The sequence below is a fragment of the Chaetodon auriga genome, chromosome 8 (genome assembly GCF_051107435.1).
Source record: "Chaetodon auriga isolate fChaAug3 chromosome 8, fChaAug3.hap1, whole genome shotgun sequence".
Lineage (NCBI taxonomy): Eukaryota > Metazoa > Chordata > Actinopteri > Chaetodontiformes > Chaetodontidae > Chaetodon > Chaetodon auriga.
The window spans coordinates 20,942,906-20,960,477 of NC_135081.1; the positions used below are offsets into that span (position 1 = coordinate 20,942,906).

Here is a 17,572-nt window from a genome sequence, read left to right on the forward strand (position 1 = left end):
TGAGCAATCAGCTCTGATTGGATTTTGATCCACTCTTATTAACTCCCAGATTGAGGGGATGGGGCGAAAAGCGTGATGCTAATTGCCAAAACAAACTGGGAATGACTCTAAAATCAGTGTTGGTATCTGAATTGCAAATCTTCACGTGATGTGGGTGGGTTTTTTTTTTTTTTTTTTTTGGAAATTTTCCTTCTTGTCTAGAAGTTTGGCGCTTCTTCATCTCTGTGGTGCTGTTAGGTATTATCATTAAAGAATGTGTGAAGTCACGCCGGTCTAGCTGTACTGGAACCTTTCTACAATAATAAAGACCTCAAACATTAATTAAATGGAAGAAATCAAAAAGAGGCTAACTGCTGTGAAAAAGCATTTACATTTCTGTCATTTGCATAGCGTGACAGAAATAGCCCAGATGCAAAGAACTGCAGTGGAAAATATTTCTCATGTGGTTTCCTTTCATCAGTTTGCTTTCGAGTCACCTGAAACTGATTGCAATGGATGTTTCTGCTCTATCTGCTGAGCCGCATGAACCAAAAATGTGTGCTAAACCATACTCATTAATGGTTTTTTTATACACTGTAAATGTCACATTTCAGGTGCAACGGGGAAGAAAACACAGACTCAGACACTGTAGAGTAGCAATTAAAGGGTCTTCTATAGAGGTGAAGGAAAAAAGACTTAGATTCAGCGACAATAAGGCAGGAGAGTGGCTTGTGTATATATTTACATATGTTGTGGCTATATAAGGGAACCAGAGACAGGTATGGGTCAGCGAGGCAGTGAGTGTCAGGTGTGTAGACAGGAGCAGGATCACGTGATTGGCAAATGGTGGGACAGCCTGAGGGCATCTGGTGGACAGGTGGAGAATGATAAGGTGTGGAAGGGTCCGTGAAAAGGCAGGTGTCAGTGAGACGTTGCAGCGAAAGGGGAAGAAAAGCAGACAGGGGAAGTGACATCATGACAGTGAATGTCTTTGGAGACTCAGTCGTGATTTGTTTAGAATCAACAGACGTGCATTAGCTCCTAGCAGCAAAAATGTGCCCAAATAATTAATTAGAAGATGACCTTTTCATTCATTCCACATCCAAATGTTTTTTGTCTCATTCATTCTTTCCCTGTTCGGGGTCTCTCAGGTGGGACGTCCACGCTGCGCCTCTCGTCGGTGCGGGAGCTGCCAGGTCAGCTGCAGGAGCTTTACCAGCAGGGCTTTGTTCTGGCAGCTGTTCACCCCTTCATCCACCCCTGTGGTCCAGAGTCCAACAGCCCTCAGCACCAGCTCTACCGGGCCATACTGGTCCGACTCAACGACGGGTAAGAGCCAAATGAGAGTGATTGTTGATGATTAAAAGCATGATGCATTTGAAAAGACAGAAAGGGTCAAAACGTTCCCATCCAGCCAAAGCTAATGGAAACTCTAACATCCACTTACAGTTTCTGCAGAGTTTAGTCATTAAAGGTTAGCAACAATGGCCTTGATACATGTTTGTTTTCCAGTGAAATAATATATGCAAAGGCATTAATAGTAAGGTATTTCCATTATGTTGCCTGCTAAAGGAAGATTAAGGCCATGCACAGTGTAATTGTGTATACGGGTACTTAAGGCTAATGGTTGTTGTTCGCTATCAAAATGTACTGAAGGTTCATGAAAAGAGAAGATCAGCTTCAACTCTAATTTGTCGGACCCATGCACCCAAACATTTATTTGATTCCTCCTGCAAAAGGAAAATGACCAGTGCAGTTTTCCATATTTTTTTAATGATGCCGACAAAACTGTAAGTGCAGTGACATGCGTCATGTGTTTCTTCCAACTTTTCCAAGGCCACATGTTGACGCAAAAGTGTCTTTTTGTAGGAATATGGCTCACTGTCATGGAGGTGGGGGTTTATTAAACTAAATGTATTTTACTAAACAAAGGCGGGGGTCTGGCACAGAGGAAATCCTCTTTGAGGGGCCTTAGACCTTCGTTATCACAAAATAGTGAAGCCATTATGGTCACTTAAGAAAATATGTTGATTACTAATGAACCTTAATTGGTGTAATTATGCAGAATAACACTTGATGGGAATCAGGTTTTGCTTTATCTTCATGCGTTGAATGGTACAAAAGTGGTATGCTGGCTCGGTGGTAAGTGACATTAGGGTTTGTATAATGATCATACATGTTTACAGCTGCTTACTATGTTTCAGAAATGATTTTTTTTTTTTTTTTTTAATCTTTCTAATGTGGGATACGTGCAGAGAGAGACTTCCACAATGGCTACCAACTAACAAAAAGAAAACAGTGGAGGCTCATGTTGCATTTCATTTCAGTCATACAACCTTTCAGTGGTGCTTCAGTGTCTGCACCAGAGCATCACAACATCTGCTTGTAGCTCCGCAAGCTGTCATGTGGGCAGCTGTATTTGGACGTGAGTCAGCAATAATCTCAATTGTCTATCTCCAGCCCTTTCAATGCTCCGGCCAAAACTGGCTGCATGGCCCAAAGTCACCGCCGCCCCCTACATCTGCCCTCCAGCCCTGTGCCCAAGCCCCTGTGTCCTGGGAACTGTGGGGGTGGGCGTGTGTTTCGGTCAGGGAAGGACGCCAGGGAGTAGCTCGAAGGGTGGTTGAAGGGCATGGAGGGAGAGGGATGGACGGTGGGAGGGTGGAGGTTGCTTTTTGTCTGGTCAGAATCCTAAAAAATCACTTTCTCCGGACATCAACAGGGAGACTGTAGTTCTGTAGTTTTGGGGGAAAATTCATCCTCGGTTTTGAGTGGATCTGACAGCCAAGGGGTCCTGAAACCTGATCTTCTTATTCAGGACCACATACTGTAAAGTGAGTTTCAAGTAAAAACATGACAATCAAAAAGACTGAAGCTATGAGGAGAAGTTTTTTTTGTTTTTGTTTTTGTTTTTTAATCCTGGCAGCAGTGACATGCAGACAGTCAGAGAGCAGCAGCTGAAGCCCCAGTGGCTGCTCTGTCTGGCTCTGAGGACCAGGGAACATCCCGGCCTGTTTACCAAAGCCTGGTTCCCTGGCTGCAGGGCATGGATGTGTGTGTCTGCTGCACATGAGTGTATGTGCATGAGAGGGTCTTGCCTCTGTCTGAAGAGGTCAGAGCTGCGGCCCTTGAACCTTTCACCTCTTCTTAGGAATGTTTATGCTTCATATACTAACTCTCACGTTTTTTTGTGCGATTGCGTCTTTGTGCACATGGTATATAGCTGTGTGTGTGCGCGCGTGCGTGTGTGTGTGTCTGTGTGCATGTGTGACATTGCAGAGGATAAATCTCACTCTCTGCTGCCGCTGAGCTGAACCCCCCACAGATTCCTCACGTCTTAAAACATTTGTGAACGCAGACACGCCACTTCTGTAATTTCTTCACTGCTGAGCATAAACACAACACCACTGCTACTAATCTACATTGACATCTCAGTCATTTAGCTAAAGCTCTCACCCACAGCGACAGTACAATAACTGCAGAAAACCAATACCCAATATTACAAGCAACCAAGAGTAAGGAGTGTAATAATCAGAGCCACCGTGGCCTGACAGTCACAGACTAATCATGTAACAAAAAAACAACATAAAAGCCATAAAATTAATACTAAAGAGAGAGTGACTATGGAAGGATTTTGTTGTTGTTGCTTTCAGAGACATTAATGAATAAAGGCTCAGGAATGTGATTCAGCAGGGAGAAGGAGGGAGGAGGGCTGGAGGGGATTTGGTGAAACGATGAATTTAAGATAAGATAAAATAAGATGAAACTTTGTTGATCCCAGTGGGGGAGCGAAGTTACAAGAGAAAATCTAAGGATTCAACACAGAGGGCTGGAGAACAAGAAAAGCAGGAAATAAACAAAAAAGAGAAGTAAAAATGATGCAGTTAAAAAGTAATAAATTAGAAGGGAAGCAATTAATTGGTTTGTGCAAATACATGCTGATGATAATTTAAATTCTAGGTGCAATGAGAGCGTGCAAAAATTGTGTCCTGAGGAAAAACTGTTTTCAAGTTAATGCCAACTGTCTAACACGCCTGTTTCCATCCCCTCATCCACGCTGGTGTTTGTTGGAGATATCAGGGTTTGTTTTGCTCCCTTCAGAAGAAACCGCAGCTTTTTCTTGTCATACAGTTTGAGAAACAACCTCCACAGCGTGAGATAATTCATCACCGCAAACATGACAACTTAATTTGGGTTTGTCAAACTTTCTGTTTTATCATTATTCACTGTGTTCCGCCAGAGTTGTGCGGTGCAAGGTGTTGCAATGTCTTGCTTACTGCCAATCACCCGACAGCTGCGGGAAGAAGTCTCTGACAGAGAAGAAAGGTTTTAAAAACCTGTTGGTGTGCAGGCTTACTCCTCACACCCAGGTCTTTTTTTATCTGAGGCATCTCAGTTCATCAGGGTCGCATTCATTTTCATTAAAAAAGGGAAATGTTGAAAGAGTATTACTCATTCGTCAAGATGACAAAAAAGGCTCCTGCTTCCAAAATGGCCATCTCTATATGGCCACTACAAGGAGTTTGTGATGTTCTGGTCATGTCACGCAGTCATTACTTTACACAGCAACATGAGCTCGTCATTTTCTGAGCAAATTTCTGCAACGTCAGCGAAATAAAATGCAAGTTAGTGGCGTTTCCATCAGCTGCCTTCATGCGAATATGTTCATGTGACAAGATTACATAATTAATCAGGCATGTTTTCACGTTATGACGATAGAGACTTTGGTGATATGCAGAAAGGTCTCCTGACTAGACTTGAACCAGAAAGTTGCAGAAAAGTGCACCCCCACTCTTTTTTTTTTATTATTATTGTTATTTTGTTGTCTCTCTGGCGGAGTGGAAGCACTTAAGTGTAAGTGGCAGTACATTAATGTTTTGTCTACAGGAGACGAAGCACCAGGAACATCAAGGTTTACTCAAAAACATCTCAAGCATAAAAACATATTCAGCAATATTTTGGCTATTTTTTTCTTTTCCCTGCCATCCGAAAACTTCCTTTTAATGACATCCTCTATATTCCTCAGCATGAAAATGCAAAGTCTCCTGAATTGAACAGCACCACAGGCTGATGTTATGGCCATCACTTTCAACTATGTCACCAAATTGATCAGAAATTATGTTTTTTTATCAGTTTGGTATAGCACATGGCACTTGACACCACCGTACCACTGAGCCCCAGCAGCCATGACTATTGAAGCCGGTCAGATGTGCAAATCAGAGCGGTAGCAAATTCAGGGGCATTCTCCGTTTCCATTGGGAAGAAACACAATGCAACAGTTCCTGAATTGATCCAAAATTGACTCTCTCTCTCTTTATGGTGCACACAGGCGATGAACACAGGCTTGCACCTTTGACTTTTTATCAAAGAACCAGATATTTTCTTGCAGTTCATCTTTTATATTGATGAAGCCTTGGAACTGCCAGTCACATACCACCGTCTGTTCAGAAAATGAACATGACTTTTACTTTTGGAAACCTGGATGCCTGAAATAACTCAACTTTTCACCCATTTTGTAAATGTATAAAGGTGAGGGTAACTCACCCATTGTGGGGTGAAAACAAGGCAGTCAGCCACGTTTTAGAAGGTCATATAGTTGGAATGCATGGCACCTTATCTGGCCTCCCTTCCTCCAGATTGTGTCCATTAGTAATCACCTCCCATGCTGTTGTGTGGAACACCTCAGGTTCACATTCAGCATGCCCAGGCATTCGCACAAACAGTCCAAACACTCCTCAGCCCTGCAAAACAGAGATATTGATTCTGTATGAAAAGGCTACAGCTGAATGGACTGCATCTCTTAAAAAAAAAAAGACACGCTTGCCTTGCTCTGGAGAAAAAGACACCATGAGGGGGAAGAGAGGAAGAAACAAGAATCACTGTTGGAGGTTGAAGAAGTAGAGAGAGGAAGACAGAGGGAGGCTGAATGGGATACAAAAAAAAAAAAAAAAGGAGGGAGAGATTGAGTGAAAAGAGCAGAGGAGTCTACCATCCTTTGATGGCCCCGGCCGAAAGCAGGGCCCAGGCTTTATCTCCAGCGTCTGTCACTGCGGAGACAGCTGCTCACATCAGCACCAGCCCAGGGGAATCCAAATCTCCACCAGGGAAAAATGAAGCAAGAGAAATAAGAGAAACCAAAGAGCAGAGCATCTCCTCTCCAGTTCCCTTTCACTGTCAGAAATCAAAAGAAGAAGAAGGAGACCGGGAGGGGATTGGGGGGGGGTTTACAGTGAATGGGATATAAAGCATGACAGCGAGCAGCCATTCATCCGTCGCTCCAAAACATACAGCTTTTTCGCGATCGCACCGAAAACAAAGCGAAAGTCGAGGTAAAAGGGCTGACAGCAGCTGTATAAGCGTCGTTATTTAGCATGCACAGTATGTCTGCGCACACAGTCAAGTCTCCACAGCATTAGCCTCGGTGTGAAAGCTCAGCCAACAAGGCACTTTACATGGAGGGGGTGACGCTGCAGGAATCCATGTACAGTCAGGGTCTGCACAGAGGTTGTGTACATGCAGCGCCGTGTTATCTGTAAATGTTAAGGCACTGTCACCTGACTGACACATCCATTTAAGTGGGTTATAGCTTTAGAAACCTTAGATGGCAATTTGTCATCAGCAGCGTCCAACGCGATACAAAAGTGCAATGCAGACAGAATGGATTGGACCGTTTGAAAATTTTAAATGTCAACTGTCAAATTTCCCAGTGTTCAATTTGATTGCGACGGAATAGGGTTACAGTTCAGCAAGCAATGTCTGATGGGATATATTCATCATTATTGGGTAATTGCAAGGAGCTCTCATGTGCTCAGGCAGAGAAAGCGAGGGATTGAAAGAGAGAGATGGGTTGAGAGGTGGGAGACGGGTGGAGAGGGAGATGGAGAAAGAGGAAAATGAAGAGGTACGGACTAAAAACCATTATAGGGGATTCACTCCGGTGGAATTATTCACAAATGTGTGAAAATGTGACATTAGGAGAGATGTGCTATGTTATTAAAGCTCCACAGTGACGGAGCGCTAAACATGGGTTCAGATGCTCCCTGACGGTGTCGTCGTAGCCGTGAATGAGCGGTGCGTGATGGAGGTGGGTGAGAGGTCTGACACGGCTCCACTCTGAATGCAAAAGAAACAGGAGTGAAATTGCATTTTCACAAAAATTCTCTGACTATGATGTGAACGTGGTTTTATTCAGCCTTGACCTCCTTTCTGTGGCATGGAGAAAGCTTTTATTGAAGACTGTACAGTAAGTGCAATTCAGCGCCTGAGACTGGAGGCCTAAAACACTCCAAATGCACGCTGAATGTATACTTTCTCGCTCTCTGGCAATGATCGCTTTAAACCTGATTTAACTTCTTTTTTTACGTTCTGTGAACACGAAGCGATGCAGCCACGATTTTAGCGGCAGTAACAGTTTATATGGACAAGTAAAAGAAGGAATGGGTCATTAGCAGAGCTGCTTTGAAGTCTCAGGTCAAGTCTTCGAGTTATTTACGTCTCACAAAGCTTTAAGTGACAAAACGTGTGAGTATTTACCACTTCATGCAGTGCTTTGGTTGCAGGTACTTCCATAAAAAATGTAGTGACACTCCCATCAGCCTTAGCTGTACTTTGTGTTGTGTTGTGTTAGCATGCTAATGTTAGCTCAAAACTGTCTTTGCAAAGTAGGCTACTGGCCTGTTGGTTGTTCTGTAATTCTAACAAATGAAATCTTGACATGTTTCACTTTCTTCTCAAATCAAGTCCTTTTTCTAATGGCTTAAGTCTGACTGGACTCAAGAATCAAAGAGTGACTATTGATGAGCAGACAAATACAGGTGCTCCCATAGAAACTCCATGAACGGAAACGCTGAAGAAATGAGTGCTTATCGCCACAGCGGCGCCAAAATGTACAATTCACAAAGAAGGTGACCACTTCATGTAAATTTCTTTATCAAATCGAGTTTAATCGAGCTCGCAGGTTCTTCGGAGAAGTTTAAACAAAGGAAGAGTGAACTGGTTTGAGACATTATTTTCACGGTTTGACTTCCACTGAAAAACAATAATATGTCAACACAATCCCTTTTCATACCTCAGTGAGCACAGCGTAATTGGAAACCACACATTTACAAATGATATAGCCCCTACGCTGCTAAAACAGATCCCAGAGCAGCACATTAACAGGTAATACGCAATTAGTTACCATGTGAACGTTGAGCTCCAGTGGGAGCGATTAATCCAGCATAAGATGTTCTATGGTGAAGCAAAGCATGTGGCCCATCTGTGGGCAGACAAGGGGTGGAGAGGAGGGGAGGGGGGGTTTAGCAGGTGTATTAACCCAGGAGGGAGCTCCAGGTAGGCAGGCAGGCATTTGACACTCATCTAACCACACGAGACCTCAGAGGTTGACAGGCGGTGCTGCACGCTGAATGAAAAGTCACCGTTTCACACCGAGAAGATGGACTGCAGGTGATGCAGCTGCTATTTTTAACCCGAGGCCTCCCCGCAGGACTGAGTGCACCGTTTGAATTGTTGTTCTCACCCACCCCCCTCTCGCTCTCTGATGCACAAGTCAGCTTCCATTCAGAGTTTTATTCCTAAATGAGTGATTCACCAGTTAAAACGAGGCGACGCCTCCTCTGTGCAAAGCATTTGACGCTACAAAATGACAGAATCCAAGTGCTTAAATGTCAGTTTTTGATCTGAAAAGATCTGTCAGGAGGATCGAATCTGATGGAGTTTTAATTTCTCTCTAAAATGAATTTATATCAGCTCTTCATTTCATCCTTTAGAGACTGCAGACCTCTCTGTACAGTGTTGCCAAAACATGCTGTATAAGGTTTATCATAGTGCAAGTAATAGAGAATGTGAGAAAGGGAATAAATGGTTTGCACTTAGCTACACTATCTACACGATACCGTCTGTGTGCATGCATCTCTGTTTTGTTCCCTAAAGATGTGCCTGGAGCGCAACCAAAACTGGCTGGTTGTGGTTTATGTTACAACCAACAGGGGGATACATCCACATTTTTTCGACAGCACCACCAGGCTTCTGCCATTGTGCCTTTGAATGTTATGACACTGCAGAAAACGCGAGCCGTCTCTCGGCTCCTTGTGATGATTGTTTCACAGAGCGCGTGAAGTTTGTCCTTAATGAGTCAGCTGGCCCAGTTTCTGCTCTGCTGTGTGCTGCGACAGCGAAATCCGCAAAGCGACGGGTGTCAGTGACAGTAGAGGAGAAGTGTGGTGACTACGTTAATCAGGGCGTGGGGTTTTTTTTTTCTTTTTTGGATGGATGACATAAGTGCCCACTGGTTATGCTGTGAAGTCTAACAGAAAGACTGAGGCCAGAGTTTAAAGTGATTTTCAAACTGTGTGATTCTGATTCATGTGGGAAAAACAGAAGATTACTTTCACCCCAGAAAGCCTGTGAAGATTTAGATTTATTCAGACAGTGAAATGACTTGTAAACTAAAATATAGGCATGTTTTGAAATGCGCTAAAGAAAAAACAGGTGAGGCTCATCAAGTAAACACTTCAAGAAAATATATAAAAAGAAGATCATCTCATTCTCCGGTTCCAAGTGAATATAATAGGATCGGCTTGTGTCTTTTGTGCATAAAAACTCTGGCAGCCTGGGCTCCCACAGGCAGCTTTAAAGGGGCACTCCTCAAACATTACATGTCAAAGTGAATTTACGAGTCACAGGTAGCACTGCACCGCCCGTGAAAACAATTGTATAATGTCTTCCCTGACTCTGCGAAGAGCTTTCTAACATCTGAGGAAATTACTCGAGTTATCTCAGCTTGGGTTTGAAGACTACACATTTATAATAGAAAGCCTGTGTGACAAACTGGGGGTTTAAAGTCTGAAAAATGGGTGTTTACCCAGCAGGGAGGGTGAAAAACGCCACTGAGCTTCTTCATGGGAGTGAATCTTGACCCATCCTGCTGTAGGGACTAAAAGTCTTGGCCGTTCTTTTTTTAATACCCTGTCCTGTCCTGACTTTATGGAAGTCCAATACTAAACAGCTAGAATAGCTGAGGTGGTTAGTGTAATTGACGGTGCTTTTGTCGTGCCAAGCATTAGTTGAGAAGTTTGACTTTCATGTATGTGTACTAAATATGAAGCTGGAGCCAACAACAGCAGATTCTTAGTTTAAAGACTGGAGAAAAGGGGCTAGTCTGTGTTTTTGTTTAATCTGTACAACAAACCAAATGTAAAAAGGGGATTTATGCTCTGAACTGTTTCTTGGTTAATTGCAAGACCCAAAAAAATTTTCCTCTAAACTGTTGTTTTGCTTCTAATTTCCCAATTTTCGTGGCTGATACGTTGAATTGCTTGGTCTGCATCCAATGGGGGGGGGGGGGGGGGGGCGTGACAGAGAAATCACTTTGATAAAGCACACACACACACGAGGCAGGGAGAGTCTTTGCATGACCTGGGACGCTGAAAGCACAGCCTTTAATACACTCGCCTGCACGCATGCATACATCTTTTATCCTCCCACACATCAGGTGTCCGTGTAAAGCCACAGCTCTCACAGAGTGCGCACACGCACGGGCACACACACACTCACACACACACACACTCACACACACACACACACACACACACACACACACTCACACCTACTGTGTGTGCACGCTGACTCTGTAGCACACAGAGGAAAAGGGCGTGCAGGGCTTCTTCCCCTTGTCAACAGGATGAGAAGCAGGGAGATGGAAGCTGGGGCATTCGTCTCCTCGGGGCTGGCTCTGGGATTTCCTCCAGAGGACAGAGTGGGAAAATACAACGCCATATAAATAGATTCTCCCTGCTCAAAATACTGATATGGCCTCAGCGGAGAGGGCTGAAGGGGGCGGGTGGGCACGAAGAGATTTGCATTGAATTTCCTATGCTCCCCATGTGTTTTCTTTCATCCATGTAGGCCTTTGTCTCAGTTAAGCGTTTTATTGTATTTTCCTCCACCTCCCACAGAGCAACAGTAACATTAACAAAGCTCCTTGATGCAGTGTAATTTGTTGATAGGGGGTTATTTTTGTATTATAGATTTGACGCCTGGGTCTGTGAATAGCACCCTGTTTGTGGATGTTTTATGAGGGTAATTTTAGAAATTCAAGCTGTTTGTGAATGTGTGTTTGCACGTGTGCGTGAATGCATGGGTACCCTGGTGCATTGCGAGCATTCGTCCAGCAGGCTGGCTGGCTGAAAGGCTGAAACTCATTGTCCTTTCTCCCCCACTGTGGTGCCTGCAGGGTCGAAAGGAGCCAGTCGGCCTGCCCGCCGTACAAACTGCAGCTGGAAGAGTGTCTGTCTGCTGAGCAGGTGCCCACCCCGGAGCTCATCCAGGGCTACGTCAAGAAGGTAGGGCTGCTTCACAAATGCCAAGCTGAAGGTTTTGTCAGTTTGTGCCCAGCTGGAAGGAGGGATGCAGAGAGGACGGAAGGGAGCAGGAGACAGGGAGGGAGGGATGTGGTGGCTTTTATATGCAGATCCACAGCAGACATAGAAGAACATGTGAAAAAATGTTCCCAGTAACCAAAACATGAATTTGTTCAGCGTGTGTCTGCAGGTTCACCAAATACAATGTTTGTATGTTTGCGAGTGTGTTTTACTGAATCAACCACATGGCTAAACCTGCTTGTGAGCTCGCTGCTGTCAGGCTGAAGGCTTTTAACAGCAGCTTGTCACAGAATGCTTGGAGCACAGTTGGCAATAAAGTACACCATGTTGGAGGAGTGACAAAAGGACGTTTTTTCTAAACGTAATTGCCACTTTGAAAAATAACAAAGAAAACAGGGGTGGTAGTGAAGAGTGTGTGCGTTTCAGGAGATGTCAGGTATGAATTAGTCGTAACTTTACAACTTTTTCTCCCCCTCCTCTGATATGAGCCGTGCTGACAAGCTTCTGCTCTTCGCTTGTGGTAGATTATCATTAACTTCAGTGTCTAACATTTTCTGAACAGTCTCCGTTTGAGCCAAGGTGACTAACAGAGTGTCAACATTTTGATGAATTGTAGTTGTGTCATGCAACAGTTTATCATGAAGCACATGTCAAATTCAGGCAGGGCTGCAGCAGGTGAGACGCTGCTCCTAGAAAAGGGACCCCCGAACCAGACAGAAACAAGTGTCTTATTGTCTGTTCAGATCCATTTGTGAGTTGTACATATTTACACAGATATACACCATGACCCTACCTGACCTGATTAGAATAATGTAATCCCAACCTTTCCAGACCTTTGAAGTGCTTAAAGTGAAAGTAGCCTCAGTGTAAACATCCAAGAAAAAGCACATGTATAACAGTATAAAACTGTTCATTTGTGTTAAAGAGCATTTTAATGTCAGGTAGATCTACATTTAACTACTTAATTTTCATTTCATCTTAAAGTAAAATCTACAGCGTATCAATCATTTTGCATCTTTATTTCCAAAGTAACTGGCAGCTTTCATTGAAATGCAGCTCAGTGAAAAGTGAAGTATTTCCCTCTGTGTAAAGTTGCACAATCTGAAAGTACGCTACACTTGAGCAAATCGATTTTCCAAGCTACAAACACGAAGTTTTAACATTTATTCTTTGTATTTAGGTTATTTTTAGCCACAAATCTCTCTCCCCTCAAATCCATCATAGTTTTCTAAATCTGTCTCTCAGATATCACAGAGAGAAAGGATTTGCTTCTGGGTTCACACAGAGTTAAATATAATATTTGTATGATCTGGCATTTTAAAACACAGCTTATTGTTCAACCGCACTGCTTCCCTCAACGTATGTATGTGATACACCAAAAGCTGTGTTTCCTTAATGATTCAAGGCTAAAGTTAATTAGCAAACCAAAGAGCTTAACATTTCTGCCTTTTCCGCAGAGGAGATGAAAGCAGCTAACAGGAGCCAGAGAGCTGAAATCACACTCACTGATCTGATAATGAATTGGCTCTGTCGCCTGTGTCACTGTTATGAATGCACTGCCGTGGAAAGCCTGTTTCAAATGGCACTTCAGATGATATATACGAACACGCCCTCCTCTCTTGTGAGCTCGTTATGCCGCGTCATCATGATTCAACCCCTCCGCCTAATCTGTACATTACCGGCCGATATGTCGGCCTTCGAAGCCTCGCTGCTGAACTTTTCTGTACGTTTTGCCCTTCGATTAGTCATGCAACCGCAGTCCTGTAGGACCTCATTACTGTTGGTTATCATTTTAATCTACTGAGCCGCTACAGGACTGCTGGAGGAGGGGGAGGAGGAGGAGGAGGAGGAGGAGGAGGCCATGCTAGAAATCTATTAAAAGAGAAGTGGACATGGATGAGTGGTGGAGGAGTGAGTCCATTCCCTTCAGCCTCTCTCTTGCTCTGTTACTTTCTGTTTTTCTCTCCTTATTTTTCTCTCATTTTCTTTCCTTTCTCTTGCTCACTGTCTCAATCTCTGTCGTTATCCTCTTTTTCTGTCATCTCTCCCCTCGATCCCCCTGCCTTTCTCAATCTCTCTCTCCGGGGTTTTCATCTTGACCTTCAGACACCTCCTCCTGGTGCCACTTTAATAACTTACGGGGGGAAATAGGAAATGCGGTCTCAAGTCAAAATTGAAATGGGTTTTTCACTGCAGGCTGTTGATATTCTGGTGGCAGAATAAGGGAAGCTGCTTCCAGAATATTTTTCATCAAGTTTGTGCTCGGCATCATTTCGGCTAATGAAGAGAAATGATGTGATGCAAAGTTTCCTTTTTGACCTCGAAACCTCATTTTTTTGACCTGAGGTGGTTCCTTCTGAGCCAGAGCAACTTGTCTGTTCATTTAGTTGAAGAAGTTTAGAACAATGCAGATTTTTGTCCTTCACTGTAGTGATACAGCACAAAGTGTATTGCAGTATATTCGTAGTAGTGTATACGGGACCTGACTCTTGAAGGGCTGCAACTCTATTATTCGATTAGCCCCTTAGCATCCAATTTCCCCTTTTGTTTCCCTTTAGCTTCATAGCTGCAAGGTAATCAAAATGGTCTTATTCCACATTGTCCAACAGTATACATAATATATATCCTGATTCATCCTGTTGCTGCTTTTAATTGAAGTTTAAAGTGAAGGAAAAAGTCAAACCTAAGACCGCATGTGTTTTTTATGGCTGCATTAGTGCAACAGATCAACATGTTCTAATCTAGATGTCTTGTGCATCATTCGCCACCTCAGCTGTGTGGATCTCAGAAAGCAATGTAGGTCGTGGTGTTTTGAACAATGATGTTCCCCAGAGGATTAATCCTAATGATCTCCTGAATGTTCCTCTGGCAGCACCCTAAGATTTGAAACAGATATCCCTCGTGTTTTTGCAGAACCCAAAAGCAGAACGACAGGCGGATATCGGTGCAAAAGAAGACAGTGTAATGTATTATATACAGTCAGTATGAAATGTGGAATCCAGGCGAGCTGAGCTGGGTTGGCCGGGGGGAATGGCAGACAGCAGTGGACCAGTGAGGTGAGGCAGAGAGAGTTGGCTGACTTAGGGCGGGAGAGCCAGGTGGTGCATGGCTCCGGGTTTTCTAGGACGGCGAGACAAAGCACGGGGGTAAAAATTTGGCTGAGAGCGTGAAGCAAAAAATTACAAACTAGTTTCAAAAAGTAGCCAAGACAAAATAGCACAGAGGACCAGTGATGATCTTGCAAAGGCTGGAGTGAAAAAACTGGGTTTTTATAGTGAGTTGGCTGATTAGTGATGAGTGACAGGTGCGCTGCAGGTGGGTTGGTCGCAGGAGAGGGAGGTGACCACGCCCAGCTCAGCTCAGACAAAGACAAACGAGGAGACAAAGAGGAACGGGTGATAGAGAGAGGAAGGGACACAGAGGAAAGGCAGGAAGACACTGCCAAATCCTGACACCTTCACGGTGAAAGTGGTGATCCCTTTACTTTTCATCCAGCACCATTGTCACGTCAATTTATTTATGACCAAATGCTTGTAAAACGAATGATACAACACATAATAAACACTGAATGTCAAGCACCATGTCAGCATTAACACTGTGAGCATGTTAGCATTTAGACCAAGTATAGCCACACAGGGTCGTTAGCAAGGATGTGGAAGCAGATCTTATTTTTGACACATCTTCCCAAAATTCACTTTTGACAGATCTTTGATTGTTCAATCTACAACAATGAAAGCAGAGAAAGTGTCAAATTCTCACATTTAAGAAGCTGGAACGAGCAAACGACGACTGGTTAATCGCCCATTAATTTACTGTTCTGTCAGCTAATCAATTAATCAACTAATCATTTCAGCACTCATGTATCATGCGAGTTATTTACATTTAATTGGCACTAGACTTGGATTTATCCCATTTTGTCACTCATGTACACTTACAGTGTATTTGTTATTTATATGCAATCTGTGTTAAGACGCTGGTCTGCTGAAAGAAGAAATCTAATCTGAATGGTTCTACTTTATCAAACAAGGGATTTGATGAAATGACAATGATAATAATAATGGTGCTAACTGTAAATTTGATCATTACAGCTCTCTATTCGAATGTATTTTGCTATCAACTGCACCAACATTAGACAGTCAAAACCATTCATCTCGCTCTCTGTTTCTCCGGCTGCCTGCATTACCATTAAATGAGATACAACAGTTGCTCCCTTTTATCTCAGCAATTCCATTTCAACATATTGGTATGAGGAATATGATGTGGAAGCACCCAGAGAGCGTTCACTGATATTAAACAATATGGCTGGAAACAATGTGACTGTTTTCCAATTTAATTTCATAGTGAATAACCTGCGAATTTGATTTGATTTTTATTCTCTTTCCTCACTGTGGCTCCAGATAGCGGCAGGCACCACCTTGGCTTGGGGGGGTGGCAGTGTGGTTGGTGGAGGTGGATGGGGGGGGGGTGCAGAAATGGAGAATGGTATCATTAACATTCTCTGACAGTTAACATTTCAATCTCGCTCCATGGCAGAATCCCAATATTGACATAAAATACCAGACAACAATAAGACGGAGGAAAAAAAAGTGAAGCGCTTGATTTGGGATGCGGCGCGGGCCTGACCGGGGTTGTGGCCGCTCCAATCCAATCAGCGACTGTGTGGCTGGAGAAGCTGCTGGGAAGCGACAAAAAGAGAGACGAGGGGTAGAAAAAATGAAAAGTGGGGAAAAAAATTCCAGGATAATCGATGTCAAAGTAATTCTGAACGTTTGCTTTCGGTTTGAGCTCTCTTGGGAAAGACCTCCTTAAGTTCTGCTTCATGGGTCGCTCTTATTTTGCATACTGAACTTACATTTCTGTCATGTTGCTGATGCTCTGAACCCAGAAATAATGAGAGCAGATCCACATCCAAGCTCTCCACCAGTACGTGCAATCAAGCCGACGGCTGCAGCTAATGATAATTTTTATCATTGATTAGCCTGCCAATCAGCTTCTTGATTAATGGGTTAATCCTTTAGTCTTTAAATTATAGAAAATATAGTGAAAAATGTCTTTGTTACAGTCCAAACCCAGAGATCATCAGTTTACTATCATATATGGGCAAGAAAAGCAGCAAATTCTGAAGCAATTCTTTGATTATCAAAATAAAGCTGATCGTTTTCCATCAATCAGATGATCAAAATCAGAGAATGCAAAGCAGCAGCAGCAGCAGCAGCAGCAGCGGTATGATCTGTATTTTTCATTCTAACTTCTGATTTTTTCGTTCATACGTTCAACAGCAGATCCAGGATGCTGCAGACCAGGGGGTGATGTTTGTGGGGTTTGTCCAGGAACCCTATGGGGCCCCATGCACCAGGATCAGAGAACCAGACACCCCCTCCCTTTCTCTGCACTCCAGCCCCAGCTCTGTGCTCGGCTCCCTGGGCAGCTGCAGCCCCTCGAACCCCTCAAGCCCCAGAAACCACGCAGAACCAGAAGCTCAAGCTGACGCAGGGGAAAAAGAGGCGAATGAGGAAGCCTCGTGTGGGGCCGGGGAAGGAGCGCCAGGTGGGGAGAAGAACCAACGTGAGAACACTGGGAACCATTCAGGGACCGGGGTGGAGGGCAATCTGGACGAGGTCTCGCCTGCGGCTTCTCCAGTATCAGATGGAGATCTGGAGCACAGCGAGGAGCTGACAGAGGAGGACTCGCCGTGTCACAATAACAACAAAGACAGAGGCAGAGACACAAAGGAGAAGCAGAGATACCGCCCGCGGAGGGGCGATGGTGAGTGGTCTCTATGGTTGCCATCATAAACACAAACTAAAAGGAGAAAGACGTGTTAAGCAAATAACATGTTAATTAGGACTTTCACAGCTCTTACATGTGAAGATGAATGAAGGACAAAGTGCTCACAACAGCAGGTGAAGAGGTGTTTTTATTGGACGGGTCTTCTGGGTAATGGACATGGAGACATTTCATGAGCTGCAGTTACACGGAATAGGAAATACATTTAAAACAAAGACGAATATACCAACACGTACGAGTGCGGACATACACAAATACAAATACAAATATAGAATACAAATATATATGTTTTGATCCTTTCCACAAGAAATTCAGCACCATGACAGCTTAAAAATAAAACTTTCTTCTACCCTTTTCCCATCCAAAAACATATTTTTGCATTTTTTAAATTATATTTCATTACCTGAAGCTCTTTTTTTTGTTTT

The 17,572-nt window shown here is 43.6% G+C and overlaps 1 protein-coding gene across 2 annotated transcripts in view; it reads left to right on the top strand.

The window, feature by feature from the left end:
* Nucleotides 1–17,572, top strand: part of rftn1b (raftlin, lipid raft linker 1b) — a 97,843-nt gene that overhangs the window by 41,733 nt on the left and 38,538 nt on the right. Inside the window, exons 3-5 of one of the 2 annotated variants that reach the window (XM_076737346.1) lie at nucleotides 1,131–1,308; nucleotides 11,213–11,321; nucleotides 16,640–17,126. In XM_076737346.1, the coding sequence (XP_076593461.1) occupies nucleotides 1,131–1,308; nucleotides 11,213–11,321; nucleotides 16,640–17,126 (774 nt within the window). The remainder of the gene's footprint in view (nucleotides 1–1,130; nucleotides 1,309–11,212; nucleotides 11,322–16,639; nucleotides 17,127–17,572) is intronic. The other variant, XM_076737347.1, reaches the window with a different exon arrangement.